This window comes from Cajanus cajan, chromosome 2, assembly GCF_000230855.2.
Source record: "Cajanus cajan strain Asha chromosome 2, NIPB_CcT2T_4, whole genome shotgun sequence".
Taxonomy (NCBI): Eukaryota; Viridiplantae; Streptophyta; class Magnoliopsida; order Fabales; family Fabaceae; genus Cajanus; species Cajanus cajan.
This window is the reverse complement of record NC_138518.1, coordinates 21,671,016-21,689,523: the sequence shown is the minus strand read 5'-3', so window position 1 is coordinate 21,689,523 and position 18,508 is coordinate 21,671,016. Positions and strand designations below refer to the sequence as shown.

Genomic DNA, 18,508 nt, shown 5'->3' with positions numbered 1-18,508 from the left:
CTATGGATTGGTCAAAGTTGTGATATCCCCATCAAGTGGTGCCTACAATTTAAAAGACACAAGTTAATATTTTAAATACATATATGAAACCAGTCAAATCTGCAAGTTATTAAAATGTTTGTGATATCCCATCCAAATTATTGAAACTTACCATCAATAAACTAGTAAAACTAGTAACACTAACTTGACTTGAAATATCATTGATTTCCTACACAAAAGACAATATCAATTAATCACTAAATATTTTTTCGGTTTCCTCACAATTAAATTTCTATTAGCTTACCATAGATTGTTGTTGTTTGTATGCATCATTAAGCCACGTGGATGCACTTATATTAGGCATTTCTAAATTTTACTCTATCCTCTCCTTCACAAATTTTGAACCTTGTTTACTCTCATTATTCTGCATACAAAAAAAGAGAGTTTATGTATTTGAGTAAGCTAATGCATGGTAAAATTCATAACTTTATAATACCTTAGTAAGATCTTGATCTTGTGAAGCACTTGAGTCACCCTTTTTCTTTCGTTTACTAAGTTGGCGTTCTACCCAACCTTTCAAACGCTTTGAACCTTTTCTACCTTCTTTTTTCTTGAACCCCTTTACTTGTGTTGAACCATCATTGTTTCTTGCAATCTCTATAACATTACTAAGGAACTCATTAACTTGAGTATTACTTACTTGTTTATTTTGAAACTCTAACATTTCCTTGTCCAATAAATCAGTAACTTTGCTCAACAACGTGTATGTTTCTTGACTCCTACATGCTTCATCAACTATCCTCATAAGACGGGGACAAATGTCTCTACGATGTTGAGTTGAAGTCAATTGAGCATCTTCTACTACATGACGAACACTAACATTAGGTAAAGACACACTTCTTGCTAACTTTGTCCACCTCTTCAGGATATATTGCTCAGGCACTAATTTAACATCCATATGAATAAAGACTCTTAGACAATGACAACAAAGTATGCCAAATGTCTCAAATTTACAACAAGAGCAATGAATTATCTTTTTATCCAAATCAAATGACACTTTCCATTCTCCCAAATCCTTTACCATGGCAATAACACAATGAACTAATGATGCTTTTACATTTATGCTCTTAACAGAACATGCTTCAAACAACTCATACTCATGTTGGAATAACTCAAAAATAGTAGGAGTATAAAGCTCAGACACTTGTTTCAAGATATCAGAATATGGGTTCTTGAGTCTTGGAATTTTTTGACGTGCTTCATATTCACACTTCAATTCATTATACCGTTTTTCTTCTACAACATCCTCAAAACGATTAAAAAACTTGATAAGATCCAAATTCACATTGATAAAACTTTTAATATCAGCATTCACACTTTCACTAAGTTGGGTGCTTCGCATTCCCAATGTGAAAGCCTTCTTCAAGTAACAAGATGCCCATTTTTCCTTCACAGAATACACTCTTTGCAACCAAGTGTTTTCCTTAACATCAAACTTTTCAAGGAGGTTTCTCCAACCTTCCTCAAATTGTTCTTCATCATCATAGCCATACATGCATTTCTTAAAGTCACTAAGAAAATGTGATTCCCCCTTCATTAAATTGCCTAAGTGCTTGATGCCATTCTGCATCAAGTGCCATGTACATAAGCCATGGTAAGTTTCAGGAATAACCTCAACTAGTGCTTTTTCCATTGCTTGGTCTTGATCAATAAAAATTGTTTGGGGTCTTTTTTGTTTGTGTGCCTCCAGAAATGTTTTAAAAAGCCACTTATATGACTCTGTTGTTTCATCATATAATAGTGCAGCCCCAAAAATCACTGCTCTTCGATGGTGGTTAAATCCTGAGAACACTACTAGTGGTCTATGCGAACTATTTGTGCAATATGTTGAATCAAGAGAAAACACGTCACCAAAATATCCATAATCAATTAGCATCCCCGCATCTGCCCAGAAGACATTAGTAATTTGATCTTCGACATCTAGTTGATAGGCATGATAGAAAGGTGGACTTTCAACCAACTTTCTTTGAAAGTATTGCAAAAGATAACCAGCTTCCCCGTGTACCAAGCTCCTTTGCCTTCTTTTTCGGAGATAGTTCTTTTGATCAAGGCGAGTATATCCCAAGTTAGTTCTTCCTCCCACTTCTTTACTCATCAAATCAAATGATTTTCTTTGTTGTAAGCCAGCATCATCTGCTAGATCAATTTGCTGACTTGAGCTTCTGAAAGTTTTCGTTGAGATGACAACATATGAGTTGTTTCTTGTATATGTAAAATATGGTTGTGTTCCTCCTCAAAATCATGCACTATCAATTTTCCACACATGTTTTTAAGTCCCAGCCTTGCTTTACAATCTGTTCTGGTCTCCGGTCTTGGATTAATTGTTTTATAATCTCGTCTGTCTGGCTTTTGCAAACCTTCTTTGCAACAAACAAACCTACAACATGAAATTGAGCCATCTTTTTTTGTGTGTGTATATTGTTTCCTTACTCCAAATCCAACTCTCCCGCCATAATCAACCCAAAACTTCCAAGCATCCTCAAGGCTATCAAAAATCATATCCAATTTCGGCTTCCAATCTTCTTGCATCTTAAATCAATAATTCTACATTTGCCATAATATAATAAACAAACATAAAATTATTAATCAAGATGTTAACATTTCAAAGTGGATTTGCGAACGTTTCAAGCATGTATTGTTATAAATGAAAAATAGTGTTGGACATATTATGAGACAGAGAGACACATATATGACAATCATTCTAAACAATTAAAGATTTATTAGTTTGCATAAATATCCTATTTATTTTTCTTTCATCAACAATGTAACATTAATAGAAAAATTATTAATTAACGGACTTTATTGTTCTTTTATCAACAATGTAAGATTAAAAATTATCAATGTAAAAAAATTACGTTTCTATCATCAACCATCTTCTCACTCTCAAATAATTATTGAAACTTGAAAGAATTTTAAAAATAATCACATACATAAATTTTTACCTTTCAAGATAATTTCCAGCAATTTTTGTTATTTTCCAAGCAATTTGAGTTAGTTCCAGACGTGTGCTCTGTTTTTCTGTTTTGGTACTTTGAGTTGGTCCCAGATGTGTGCTCTATTTTTCTGTTTTATTTACAAAGCTATAGCGAAAGAGGGAGACTGGTGGACATCAGTTTTTCTATTTTGTTTGGCGCCAAAAAGGAAGACGTGCCCAACGTGTGATTTGTTTTCCTGTTTTGTTTGGCTCCAAAAAGGAAGACGTGCGGACTTTCCAAAACATAAATGAAATTGCTGCACTCGAAAATGGATTTTTATTTATAACCGTTAGATGTATAAGAAAATGGACGGTTGAGATCCTGATGGAGAGATGTTGTACGTATATCGCAGGAGAGGATCCTGATTCATTCGATCAACCCAAGCTTCCCACTCATTTTTTAAAACCGTTCGATTCTTTCATCTTCTCCTTATCCACTCGTTTCTCTTCTTTTCTCTTCATTATTTTTGGCAATTGTAGGTGGTGGTGAGGTGGTGGCCATCATCTATTCAACCCTCTATTTGCTTCATTGTTGTAACTTCTATTTTGGCTTTTCGCTTGAAGTGTTGGACCAACATAACCCATCAAATTTTGTAAGTTGTTTAATTTGTCTTGTTATTGTGTTTTGTTCCCTTCTTCTTTCTATTGGTATGCTAGGTCATTGTTTCATTTTTGCATGTTAGTTTATATAGCCATTTTTTGTTTGGTATTTTGGTTAGGATTCAACGTTCATTGTCGAATTTTTTTAGTTGAATGTTGAAAAATTGTTTCAAAGTGAGGTAGGTAATGGGTAAACGAGTTGAAAATTGTGTATGATGATGTTCGACGTTTAAGTTGTTGGAATTTTTATGGTTTGGTAGGCTTGACGTCCATAAGATTTTGCTTACACGAATTTTGGATTCATAGGCCAGGCATTGTGCAACTGTGTTTGATGACTCCATGGTTGGTGTGCTAAAGGAGAAATTGAGTTTTCTAAAGGAGCTTAACTCTATTATAATAAGATTGTCCTTCAGCGTAACAATAGATGTTGTCTTATCATTTGGCTGGACTATATATAATAAGTAATTAAGAGTCACTTTTTGAACACCCATGTGGAATATGTATTGTTTAATTTTCATTTGGGTGCAAATTTAATACTAAATATTAGGTTTGAAAATATTATAAAAAAAAAAGTAGTATGATTGGGCCTCATTCTGTAGTTTAAACAAGGTACTATTATTTTTTGAATGATTAATTAATTGTCATTATAATGATTAAATGATAAGGAGGCTAATTGAGTATTAAACTTTTGTTATTTGTAATTTTGGAGAAAAGAAAGACATTAGAAGGAGGTTCTATAATTTCAATAAAAAAAAAATTGAACACATTTTTAAAAATGGTGAAGTAATATCAAGACCTTAGAAGTGCAAACGAAGAGTTAATTAAGATAAAAAAAAAAAACACAGTATTTCATATTAGTTTATCTTAACCACTAAGACCACATCTAGATAGTTTTTGATTAACTTGATCAAGTTTCACTATATTTCACAAAGATACAAGTATTCTTTCACAAGCCACTTTTGAAATAACCTGTGTATTTTTTGACTTGTCTTTCAAACAACCTACACAAGTATTCTTTGAACAACAAAAGCTCTCTAAGTTTCAACAACCAAGTATTCTTTACAACAAAGCCTCTCCAGGCTTTGAGCGATAACACAAAGTTAAAGCCGAGAAATCACTTATTTTGTTTTACTTTCAAAATATTATACAACCAATTTAAGTATAGAGATTTAATAAAAGAATGAAATATTTTTTATAATCGTTGTACTATTTTCTATTTGAGTCTTAAAGTTCTTTATTTAATCATTAAATGCATTTTACCAAATTCTCACTCATTATCTAATTAATGAGGTTACTTGTTACCTTTAAGGTACAAAATGGGAGGAACTATTGAGTGTGTTAGTTGAAAATGACTTCATTTGAGACATCACACACTTTGAGATATTTGTTTTTCTTTTCACTAATGCAAAGTAAATCTTTATTCCTTTTTGAAGTTCAAGTATCAAGGAAGATTTTATTCATGCGATCTGTTAAAGAATAACATAGACAAAGATGATTTGGTTATCAAACATGATAAATGATATATATTTAATGCATTCTTCTTAAATAAATAAAGTGATTTGTTTGAGAGAGTAGACGTTATCATAACCAATCATCTTTTTATAATTTTCTTTCTATCTGATCTAAAAGTGTCATAACCGGGATCACGACGGGATGACGCAAACATTTTTAATGGAGCCGCCACCAATATTTTATTTTAAGGAAAAAAATATTGGAAAACCCTTTAAAAATAATCTTTAAAATCAAAATTGGGTTCGGAAGTCAATTATGAGTAGGGAAGGTATTAGCACCCTATGACGCCTGTAAAAACACAGTACCTTTAATTAATTGCGCAAAATTATATAAATTTATAAATATTTAATTTACTCCGCATAAATGTGTGTGTGTATATATATATATATATATATATATATATATATATATATTTTTTTTTTTAATGTGAGAAATGCTTCTTTTGTATTTTTTACTAGAAAATCATAGGGATTTGGGTTAGCAAATGGCTAATCAATAAACCCTATCAATAACATTAAAGATGGAATTGCTATTTAATTAATGTTATTAATAATTTTTTTTCATAAAATGATAATTTTTAATTTATCTTGTGCATAAAAGCTTAGGATAGCAAATGACTATCCTATAAGCTTTTACGATTTACATGATATTAAAAGTAGAAACGCTACTCAATTAACATCATAAATTGTTGTATACAAGAGGATAATTTATATGTGAAATAAACCTCTTTTATTTATTTCTTTTTTAAAAAAAAAGTGGAACTTGTATAAGAATTTAAGTTAGCAAATGGCCAATCATTAAACCCTTAAAATCAAGTAACGTCGAAGATAAAAATGTTATTCAATCGACGTTGTTATTTGTTGTATATTAAATACTTTCTAAACGATGACTTTGAAGATAACAAATCATATTCACTATGTACATGCAATTATTTTCAACAAGTAAAAAAAATAGAGTCAAGAAAAGAATATGATACCGTTGAATCTTGAAAGACGAGGATCTATTTGGTGCTTTTTGGCTACCTTTCACGCTACACAGATGCCTCACAGATCTCAAGAACTACAAAGAGGGATGAAGAGAGAGAAATTTCGAGCTATAAGGAGTTCTCGACGAATTTTTTTTGCCCCAAAAATAGTGCCCGAGTCTGCTATTTATAGACGTCAAACCTTACCAGAACGACCCATTCCAGATTCAGAACTGCCCGTTCTGGATCATTCAGTTATGAGTTACATGTGAATATGAAACGTCCCGTTCTAAAGGTGGAACGCCTCGTTCTAAAGGCGGAACGGCCCGTTCCCCATTTGAACGTTTCCCATAGTGAACTGCACTAGAACGGTCCGTTCTAGATAGAGAACGGCCCGTTCTAAAAGCGGTATGGGTTGTTCCCAATTTGAACGTTTCTCATAGTGAATTTGCACTGGAACGACCCATTTTGGCCTGTTCTCAATTAAGGTTTTAGGTGTTTTTAGTAACTTGGAACGACCCGTTCCAATTTAAGAATGTCCCATTCTGACTTGGGAACGGCTTGTTCCGGTTTTGGAATAGCCCATTCTAGGCTACTAAAACCAACCTATTTGGGCTTCAAGCCTCCTTGTTGTCATATGGTGTTGCCTCCATACTTTGGGAGCTCCTCCGCTTCATAGTAAACGACCATTTCGTTGTTTTGGTGGGTCTGGATAAAATTGGTTATTCACAAAAAGAATTTCTTTAACAAAAACATTAAAGTGTTTTAGCATTAAAATTTATAATCTAAGGGATCCATGACCATGTTTTGATCTAAAAATCTCACCCTTTATGATGATAACAAACAAATTTTTGAAAAAAAAAGTTTTTAAACTTATTAGATTTAGTCAATTTCAATTCTGAGACGAATAGGCAATAAATTCAAGATATTTAAATCAGCACATATGCTTGTTACTTTAGATGCATCAACATTTCAAGCATTACTATTTTTTTATCGAAGTATATAAAATCGATTAGAGTGAACAAAGTATAATTAAAGCATTCATAACATATCAAAACAATTAATTAAAGCATAATTAATCATATCATATGTATTATCATTCCATAACTATTTTAGCTAGAGAAAAAATTATTAGAACGTAAGTGAAAAAAGAACTTCTCTATAGCCATCAAAGCATAAAAAAAAGTTTTGTATACTCTACTTGAGATGAAGTAAATTTTGAAAAATAAAAATTAAAAGAACTTTCCCAAAAACTATAAAATCTTTATACTACTCCCCTTTCGGGTACTAACAAAAGCTAAGACCAAAGCAATAAATGAGAATCACTAGTACATGGATGAATCTACATCAGACCTAATTTCTAGATAAAGCTTGTTGAGCAACTTTTGATATTTTCTATCAAATCGATGTGGTTAACAAATAGATTGTTAGAGTGTTGTGATCAGTGTAGCGACTATTGTCTTCATTTTTCAAAGTAGTTTGTTGCATTTTGATGACTTCTTTAGAAGAAGGTGGTGTCACTTGTTCTTCATGTTCAGGTGAGGGAGATATAGAGGAATGGGCTAAGCTAGAAGAGCCTATAAGGATTAGGCCATGTTAAGGTTAGTGGGCCTTATTTTATCTTGAACTATATAAGCTACTAAATAATTAATTTCAATACCATTCATATACATGTATATAGTTTCCTTATTTTGGGCCAACTAGTGTAGGGACTTTACTATAATTTTTCCTTCTTGTGTAATCTTGGTCTTAGGAGGTGCAACCTATATTTAGGCCTTGGACTAACATTTGAAATAATTTGATCCACCTAAGTGGCCAGCCAAATAGAAATTGCACATATGGATAGGATAACTCAAATTCAAATGAAAATCACATGACATTCAAATTAAGTCACACTTTCCTTAATAAAACTAGCTTGGAGATGATGGATGAATCTCTTCAAATAGCTCCAATGTGCTCCTTATCTTCTTCCATGGATTTCAAAGCTTCAAAGAGGCCGACAATGGCGGAGAAGGAATAGGGATGGATGCACCATTCCAATGAGAAGATACTTAAGACAGGAAGAATTTGTCACAAGGAGGAATTCCTTAACAAAAGTTCATAAAGAGAGAATTTCTCCAAGAGAGAGAGAATTAGACTTTTGGAAGAGAAAACTCAAGTAGTATTTCTCACAAATGATCAAAAATTATGATGGAAACCTCTTGGAGAACTTGGTTTGGTGTTGGCGTCTCCTTCAAGTTTCTCCCTAGACCTTTGGTTTCTTGACACTTCTCAAGCTTCTTGGAGGCTTCTAATGGAGGTAGAAGCCCTTGGGTTCACCTTGGAAGATGAAGAACACTCTTCAAGAGGTGTCACTCCTTGGAAGAAGATAAGCCATTTCAATCCCACCACACTCTTTAGGAAGAGGATAAGAGAATTGGATCTAAATCAAAGAGTTTGAAGACTTTTAGGAGAGAGAAATATGAAGTAATAACTCAAAATTTTCTCTATTATGCATCCAAAAGTGTTTACAAAGTGAAGGAAAAGCCTTATATAGAGAATAGGTAGCTTATGGTGTAAGCTAGTCTAATTGTGGTTCAAGTAGAACCATGTTTGGCCTTCTTACACTTAAGCTAACCATCCCTAGTTACCTTGCTAGAAGCTTGTGGAGCAAGCTAAGCTAGAAGCTCGGGGAGCAAGCTAACCTAAAGCTTTTGGAACAATCTAAGCTAGAAGCAAGTGTGTTGGAGAAGCTAAAGAACAATTCGACCAAGGAAGGAGCTAGGCGGTCATGGCTTGTTTCTTTCACTTAATCTAATCCAAAAATGTTGGAATTGGTTTAGTTAGGTTCACCAAATTATGGTGAGACCTAGCTAAATCAATTCCTTGGAAAAAAAATGGAGGAAAACTAGCCTAATATGTAAAATTTTTCCTAGGCCCACCAAAAGCCCAATTACTAGCTTCACCTACATACTTTACTATTTGTCACCCCACCCCACTTCTACTACTAAAAATGAGAAAATCTATGACCCTTAATACAAGGTCAAATGGAGCAAAAGTCTCTAAATAACATACCCTAGAATCCTAAAGATATGACCTATAAGAAAAGAAAATTGTGCCTTACAAATACAAAGGCAAAATACACATATATAAGTAACTACTATGTGCAAGTACTATACAATGTATATACAATGGAAGCTAAGAGACCAATAAGATGAATCATACTCAATGCTTATATAAAGCATAGGTCTAAGAAGCACCTCCTCTATATAAGCCTTCTCTAGCCTCCTAATTGTGGTCCTTCTTAAAGGTCCAATAATGTCCTTCAAGTGTGAGCTTCTTATGGGTCAACCTTCATCCTTCTTGATCTTATCTCTTCCAAAGGAATCCTTGGGGAGTAGATTTCCATCAAATTATTTGAACATTACATGAAGAACCTATATAGAGGGTTTAATAGCTTGTGGTGTAAGTTAAGCTAACCTAGGATAACGATAACCTAAGTTAGGTAACTTGAACTCAAAAACACTAACCCTAGTTTAAAAATGACATTCGACCAACATTCTCCCATGTGTCACTATCTTAGATCTAAAATGACCAATGAGAGCTTGCCATGTAGCAAGGCAAGGAAAGTGTGACTCATGTCACCATCCTAAATCTAGAAGAGCCAATGGGAGATTTCCATGTGTCATGGTGTATTTGGTGTGACTAGACAAGGCTATGTGACATATTGGCTCCTTGGATGGCCTAGGAAACATCTTGTTCCCACCATGTTTGGACATCCATGACACTTGCACAAGCAAATAGATGTCCACATAGGTCCAAAGGAGGATGTTTTTATGTCATTCAAACCTGACAAGACCAAATAACATTTTCTAGTTACATCACTCCTATACTATTTACATCTAAAGCGAGAGAAGTGACCCTCAAAGGACCTTGAAGACTCTGGAACATGGTAGTTGAATTGAGATACAAATAATGTATCAAAAAGCTTATTTTTTGAATCGTGAATCGAATCGTATCGTGAATCGTAAGATTCATGATCAATAAAAACGTAGTTTATATATATGCATACAAGACATATAAAAGCACTCTAAGCACGTTTTAATATAAAGAAACAGACAAAATGAAGTCATACATAAATATATAGTAATATATAAGCTTCAAAATACAAACAAAGATACAATTATACAAATAATAACAGTCTCAAAGCCAAAAGAAATGACTACACAGTTCAACAACAAAGCCTCCAAAAAAACCATTGTTGTTGCTAAATATATGCATTTACCAGGGACTGTTTGTTACTCTAATTCAGCAATATAGCCACCCAAAAAAATATTAGTGTTGTTGCTGCATAAACTCAACAACAAGTGGTGTTACTGCCACACAAATTCAGTCATACAGCCTCAAAAAATAAATACAAAGTGCCCTTATCCAAGATCATTCATCATCCCCAACCCCAAGATCTACATCACTCAAGTCATCTTCATCTTCTAATATCAAAAGTTCTTCTTCTTCATTATCTTCAATTTCATCCTCATCTTCTATTATTGATTTTCCCTTACCAATCTTGGCATTCAAGTTTCTTGGACTTATGTAATCAAAAGAAAATAATAAGGTCTAGTTCTAATTCCAACTTCCAAGTTCTAAACTAACTTTTAAATATAAATAATTACCTCTCTTTCTTTTCTTCTTTGGAGCTCCCTCATCAACACCAAAGCACTCATGTACATCCATCCATGAGGCATCAATAGGCAAACAAGGATTCTCCTTTTCGGTGATCCGTTCATCATCGGATTCAATATCTGACAAACATATGGGATCATAGGTATCTCCATTCTCTTCTCTACTATTTTTCCTCATCTCAAGTTGAAGATTATGTTTGACATATACAAGTGCATTTAATCTTTGTTGCTCCAATCGATTTCTTCTCTTAGTATGCACTTGGTCAAATGTACTCCAATTTCTCTCACATCCCGTGGCACTACATGTAAGACTCAACATTCTCATAGCCACCTTTTGTAACTCTTTACCTCTTCCACCGTAACTCTCCCACCAAAGAGCTATAAAAAAAAGTGTATTTAGTTTACAAATGCAGATATTATTAATTATTATGTATTATCTTTATGATATTTATAAAGTAAAAATTAAAGGGATACCCGGTTGTTTCTTATCTCTAGTAGCTATTGCCATGTCCATTCCAAAGATCTCCTTAGCTCCCTTAAACTTTTCAAGTTGTTGATCTATTATAACTCTTGTCCTTATATCCGGAACCATTCTTTGAAAGGTTTCATATAAACCAATTAACACTTCACTATCCGGATTGAAGTTCTTGTCATAATGATACCTAACCAAATAAGAAATAACTTAGCTACTAGGCACAAAGAAAATAGTAGTTCTTAAAATGACAATTATTTTTAAATAATTTACCTAGGATTGAGATAATAGGCAGCTGCATGAATAGGCCTATGAAGCTGCAGATTCCACCTAGTGTCAATAATCTTCCACACTTGTTTATACCTTGACTCTTGCATTTGAAAGTTTTGAGCAATTTTCTCTTTAGCCCTATCCATTGCTTCATAAATGTATGGTGAGGCTGGCTTTGAATCACCATCTACAAGCCTTAAAACTTTCACAAGTGGAATCATGCACTTTAGGAAATATGTAATTGATCTCCAAAATCTATCATCACTCAACACTAGGTTCATGACTTGCTTAGCCTCACTTTTACTAGCATGTGGACTAGTAGCCCATTCCTCCGATGCAAACATTGATCTAAGAGCATTCTTTTGTTGTTTAATGCAATTTAGTGTAAGATAAGAAGTTGCAAATCTTGTCACAGCTGGTCTTGCTAATTCCTTTCCATTGGAATATTGTCTATACAAATTAAGGACCCATGTATGCCTATATATGTAGGTAGTAATCTTCTTTGCATTAGCAATGGTATTATAGAATACCGGAAGCTCTCCAATGTCCTCAAGGATTAGATCAAGGCAATGGGCTGCACATGGGAACCAAAATAGTTTGGTTCTCTTCTCCATTAACATTTGTCCAGCTGCCACAAGATTAGAAGCCCCATCCGTCACAACTTGGACTACATGCTCCTCCCCAATTTCTTCAACAATGTTGTCTAACAATTCAAACATTTTTTTCCCATCCTTTATCACATCACTTGTATCAATAGATTTCAAAAAAATAGTCCCACTTGGACTGTTAACAAGAAAATTAGTGAGTGATCTTCCTTTCCCATCCGTCCAACCATCACACATCAAGGTGCATCCCCATTTCTCCCAATCACTTCTATATTTTTCTAAGCTTTTTTTGGATGTTTTCAACAACTTTCTTCAAAAAAAAAACCTCACCTCATGATAAGTTGGTGGTTTCAAACCTCTTCCATATTCTCCAACAACCTTCAACATTTGAATAAAAAGAGGACTCCTTACCAAATTAAATGGTAATGCATTACCATAAATGCATTTACAAATTTCTTGAATCACAAATTCCCTATCTTTACAAACTTCATTTATTGTCTTTTGTTTGAAAATTTTAGATGTTCCCTCTTTTCCTTTTACTGTCCCATTCTCTACATCCAAGCAATCTTCTTTCTGTTTATTTTTAGTTTCCAAGAGCTTCATAAATATTTCCTTCACATCATCAGGAACACTTGGGCAAGCAATCACATTTTCCTTTGTCCCAGCAAGATGATGTTTCATCCTTGAAATACCACCCCAACAAACATGAAAACAGAACTTACATTTTACTTGAAGTCTGTTTGGAGGGATACTATCACAATAGTTCCAAGTGATATCGGGCTCTCTTTTTGAATGACCCATTTTTTAATGGCCTACCAAGTGAAGAGATGGGACCAGTAAGTTGTAGAGGGAATAACAAAGAAAAAAAGAGAGAACAAGTGGAGGAATGGACCACACAATAAGAAGGGAAGCCCTTACCCTTGGACCATGATGAACAACAACCCAAACGAAGCAAAGAACCTGGACGAAGCAAATGGACCACTAAAAGTGAAACCCACTAAGTGGGTCATGTACAGGAATGTGTATCGGCTCTTTCTGTCTCAGTTTCGCTTTTTTTTATTTAAAAAAAATCATTTTTTTAGGGTTTTCAGAATCGGGTCGCGCATGACCTGACCCGATTTCGGACGCGACCCGCTTCTTTCCAGAATCGTGCGAGTTCTTCTTGAATCGTGATTTTCCGATTCGTAACACGATACACACGATTCGGACATGATTCATGATCAAAAATGATATGCCCTGCGATTCGAATCGCGGAACCACAGAATCGTATTGTATCATACGATACGAATCACGATTCGTCCGATACTTACTACCATGCTCTGGAATACTTCAAGAAGGATCAAGAGGCCTCCAAGAGACATTTCAAGGGTCAAAAAACCAAAGAACCAAGCCCAAGAGACATAAGAACGAGCAAACTCTTCATAAGAATGTGCATACTTATGTTGTATGAGAACGGTCGTTCCCATGAAGAGTATGGTCGTTCCAAATCTAATATTTACACATGAAATTAGGTTGAGAATAGTTGTTCCAAAAGGAGAACAGTCGTTCCAACCTCCTAAGGCTATTTAAGGAGGTCAACCCCCTCCCTCAACACATATTCCAATTTCTCAAAAAATGGGACTCTCTTTCTATCTTTCTCTCTCTCTTTACTCTCTTCAGGTTACTCCGAGTAAAGTAAACTTGTCGTATTTGCTAATTAAGAAATCCTTGGGTCATTGTTGGGGATTCTTGCTTAAAATTTATCGAGAGGAAGTGAGGTTATTGTAGCGGGGAGGCTGCCACAAAGCACCAACTAAAAAGATAATCCCAAGTCTTTGCTTGACTTAAAAAAATATAGATTAAGCTAGTGTGGAAAACAATTTTCCTACTTTCAGCGTACTCACTTATTAGCCTTAAACATCTACTAACCTAGACTTGCCATTCTTCTAAAGACTATTTTCGAAAAAACTTTCTAAATAGCCTTTTGCAAAACTGATATATCTCTTCCTTTCTATTCCTTTTTGACCTATATGGCATTTAGGCGAGAGATACATGGAGTATGCACAATAAATACTCAAGGATTAGGGATGCAAATGTCCTAGAACAGTCTAGGAACATTTGATCTAAAGACATGATGTAAGGATTATATCCCGTACAGGCAGAACAAGGCCAAAAAGGTACAACCTCAGGTTTAGGAGAACACCTCAGTATAAATGGATTAGTCACGATCAAGGCTAATGATCCACACTGTTGATTAATATGAACCTTTGGACATCTTTCCAAATTGCATATATGATGATCTTAATATGAAAAAAAATTGATAACATGTCAAGAAACGTTTTCTTGAAATTCCTTTTACAAGTATCACAAGATGAAAACAAAATTATATCAAGAGATATGGAGGTTAAGAGAGAATTACACAATGATCTATACTAATTCAGCCATACAAGGGCCTACATCTAGTTTCTGACTTAGCACACCACTAAATCAAGTCATTCCACTATAATATTCTTTGCACACACCAGGTAAAAACAATATTACAATCAAAATGAAAATCAAACACAATCTTGAATCCACAAGATTTAACAAACAAAGATTCTTGCACCCCATAAGAACCTACTTAAGAAAAACCAAGTCTCAATATTTCTCTTAACTCTTATGAGACACCCTATCTCAAAGAGTAATACAATCAAGTAAAAACAAAGATTTAAGATCAAAGAGAATACACCTAATATGTGTAGAATGATCTTGAACAAAGATAGCTCATAAATTTCTTGAAATCTTTTCATGAACTTATCTTCTTTAATCAATCTTTAGCAATTGTATTCTGTCTTAAAAGCATGTGATATTTTCTTGTTCTAAAATTTTTTTTCAGAGTATATTTGATCTCTCTTTTAAGTTTTTGAAAGAGTTATATTTATAGTGCAAAGAGGATTTTAGCATTTAAAAATTTTGTAAAAGTTGTAATATATTACCTGTGAAGGTAATCTATTACTATATTCTTAAAAATTGAAACCACATTGATTTTAGAACAAAGGTAATCTATTACCAAACATGATAATCGATTATGTTGTGCTTCTTAATAAGCATATAACTCAATTTTCACAATGATAATCGATTACTACATAGGATAATCGATTAATCGATGCAAAATTGCTTGTTTCCCTCAAAAGTCACCATGGTAATCTATTACCAATCATGGTAATCGATTAAAATAGTGAAGATGCTAAGTTTCAGTAATCTATTACCTGAAATGGTAACCTATTATCTCACTTAACATTGAATTCTTTTGAATGATTCTAAAAGTTTTATTTAATGTTAAAACAATTTGTAGTTTATTTAACAGCATGGTAATCTATTACATTATGTTTTCACACAAAATGAAAATTATTGAGATATGTTTACTAAAAAACTAGATAAGTTTTGAAAATAAACTATCATAAAAAGAAAACATATACAAGCCTAAGTCTTATGAAACAACCAATACAATATCCTTTTAACATAGGCCAAAAATATAAAATGAAGCAAATTTAAACAAAGCTACATCAAAAATAAAACTATTTCTTCAAGAGGGCCTCAAACTTAACATCTCTATCATACACTATTGTCTTAGGTAAAATATGCAACCTAACAACCTCTCTAAAGAAAAGTCATAAGATGTTATTAGCATCATCCATTTTGTGGTAAGGTATAAAATAGGTCATTTTTCTAAAACGATCCACTATCACCAAAATGGAATTCTTTACCCTTTGGGTTTAGGGATACTAAGGATAAAGTCCATACTAATGTCTGCAGAAAAGGAAGATGAAACAGGTATAGTTCATGAGGCATTACTTTAGACTTTACTTGGAAATAAGCTATACATCTAAAGCAAAACCTTTGGACATTTTTTCTCATATGGGGCCAAAAGAAATTTTCTTTCAAAATTGTCAATGTTTTATCAATTCCAAAATATCCCATGAACCCACCTTCATGGCTCTCTTTTCATAAAAGTTTTCTGATGCATCTTTGGGGTATACAAAGTTTCCATTCCTTAAACAAATACCCCTCATAAGGATAAAACCCATCCATGGCCTTATGGTCACACTCTTCAAAATTTGTTTTGAAATATAGTTCTTTCTCTTACAATTCCTTTATGTCATAAAATTCTAATATTTGAGCCTTAGAAGTTTTTAGATTGCATGGCATACCCAAAATAATAGTGTCAAATAGGGATGTGAAGTTCCTAAGCCATTTATGGAGATCTCTTTGGGAAAGACATGGAACTAAACTTCTTTTCTCTACTACTTGTCACCCATAGAGTGATGGGCAAACAAAAGTAGTGAATAGATCATTTTCCACTTTATTGAGGGTAATCATTAAAAGCAACAAGAAGTCTTGGGATGAACGTCTTCCTCACATAGAGTTTGCTTATAACAAGGTAGTTCACAAGACTACTAATCTTCCTCCTTTTAAGTTTTTTTATGGCTTTAACCCTCTTACTCCTCTTGATATACTTCCATTCCCTAATACTACTTCCTTATTGCATAAAGAAAGAGTATTCAAGGTTGATTTTTTTTTATAAAAATATCATGAGAAGGTTAAAGTCCAAATTGAAAAACAAACTCAAAGATGTGTTGATTATAACAACAAAAAGAGAGAAACTTATTTTTTAGGAAAGGGATTGGGTTTGGCTTCACTTGAGAAATGAAAGGTTTCCTTCTCAAAGGAAGTCCAAACTAAGTTCTAGAGGAGATGGTCCATTCCAAGTTCTCCAAAAAATAAATGATAATGCATATAGGCTTGATTTACCTTATAAGTATGGTGTTAGCACTACATTTAATATTTTTGATCTTTTGCCTTTTGCAAGAGCAATTGACACTGATGATGAGGGACTAGATTTAAGGCTAGATCCTTCTTAAGAAGGAGGGGATGATGGAGGATAATCTTTGAAGATCATAGGACCTTTGACAAGGTCTATGGTTAGAAGGCTAGAGGAAGCTACTAAAGAGGATGATGTGATTCATGTGCATAAAGTATGTGTTCTCCTAGTTGCTTAGTTTTCTAATGTATATATTATATAGGTTATTTTTTACCTTGTATTTGGGTCAAGTAGTATAGGAATTTTTATCCTTGTATAATTTTTCTTTAAGGGTGTAATTAGTAGTTTAGGAAAGGTGTAACTAGCTAAAGCCATAGACTTATTTGGGTTTGAATAACCTAAACTTTTTTCCATTTTCCATAGGTTTGGACATCCAAACCTAACCAATTTAGCCATCCAAGTTGTTAAATAAGTCACATAGCTTTGATAGTGACATCTCAACAAGATTGTTAAAAGTAATCATTAGTATGTTAGTTATAATGATTAGGTTAGGTAATTGAAGTTAACTTAAGATAACCTAAGTTACTTCTAAACTAGGATTAGCTTAGCTTATTCCATAAGCTTCTAGATACTTAACTAGGATTGGTTAGCTCAAGTACAAGATAGCTAACCATGGTTATACTTGATCATGGTTAGTCTAGCTTGCACCATAAGTCAACCAAATCCTATATATGATTTTTCCTTGTATTGGCCAAGTTAGTTTTTGAGCATTTTATTGAGTTAGATGAGTTTTTCTCTAATTTTCTCTCTCTCAAAGCTTGTTTCAATCCTTGAAACTTCTTCTTTTTCCTTTATACTCTCTTGAGTGTGGTGAGAATTTGAAAGGACTTATCACTCTATAAGAGTGTGGCGTCACCAAGGTAGATCTTATCTCTTCCGTGTGTTTGGCATGGATTTAACACCTTAGGAAGTCATTGAAGAAGCTTGAAGGAGTCTAAGAAGCTAAAGATTCATCTTAGAAGCTTGAAGGAGGGACTACATCAATCTAGTCTCTCCTTGGGTTTTCATCAGGTTGTATGTGAAAAAACACTTGGGAAGATTGCTTGAAGAAACAATTCAAATAACATTTAGGTTTGAGCCAAAAATGGCTTGTTGAAATAATACGTATATCTTGTTTAAGATAAAGGAACTTAGCCTAGTTGGATTGAGAGTTGAATGTAGTCTTGATGGTTGAGACAAACTAGCATAAAAAATACTATATGTTTCATTTATTCTCTCTTTAGCACTCTTAACTATTAATATTACTACTTGACTACTTGAAAAACTACGAGTTTTCAATTAACATTATTCAACCTCCCATTCTAATGTGTATCTTTTCTCCACACTAAGTATATCTTAGCAATGTAAAAGTCTGGGTGAATTGCCTAGTAGGGATGTTAATAATGTGATGTGAAATTAAGTATATGAGAATTGTGAATGTAATTGGTATGATCATGCATAAAGTCTATGTGACATGCATTATGTGCATTATGTGCATTATGTATTTTTGTGATGGGTATGACATGGAATACGCTATTAGGAAGGTCCCCTTATGTAAAGGCTTAAAGATCAATCCTTAGGGATAGTTTGGT

The 18,508-nt window shown here is 33.6% G+C and overlaps 2 protein-coding genes across 2 annotated transcripts; both read right to left on the bottom strand.

Annotated features, from left to right (window-relative positions):
* Positions 1-2,568, bottom strand: LOC109813028 (protein FAR1-RELATED SEQUENCE 5). The gene is made up of 4 exons (XM_083069510.1): positions 2,303-2,568; positions 476-2,201; positions 152-208; positions 1-42 (listed from the first exon to the last, which is right to left on the bottom strand). The coding sequence occupies exons 1-4, from the start codon at positions 2,566-2,568 to the stop codon at positions 1-3; spliced, it is 2,091 nt and encodes a 696-aa protein (XP_082925636.1).
* Positions 2,569-10,505: 7,937 nt separating this feature from the next.
* Positions 10,506-12,898, bottom strand: LOC145954824 (uncharacterized). The gene is made up of 5 exons (XM_083069509.1): positions 12,428-12,898; positions 11,496-12,223; positions 11,225-11,412; positions 10,742-11,128; positions 10,506-10,609 (listed from the first exon to the last, which is right to left on the bottom strand). The coding sequence occupies exons 1-5, from the start codon at positions 12,896-12,898 to the stop codon at positions 10,506-10,508; spliced, it is 1,878 nt and encodes a 625-aa protein (XP_082925635.1).
* Between the last annotated feature and the right edge of the window lie 5,610 nt (positions 12,899-18,508).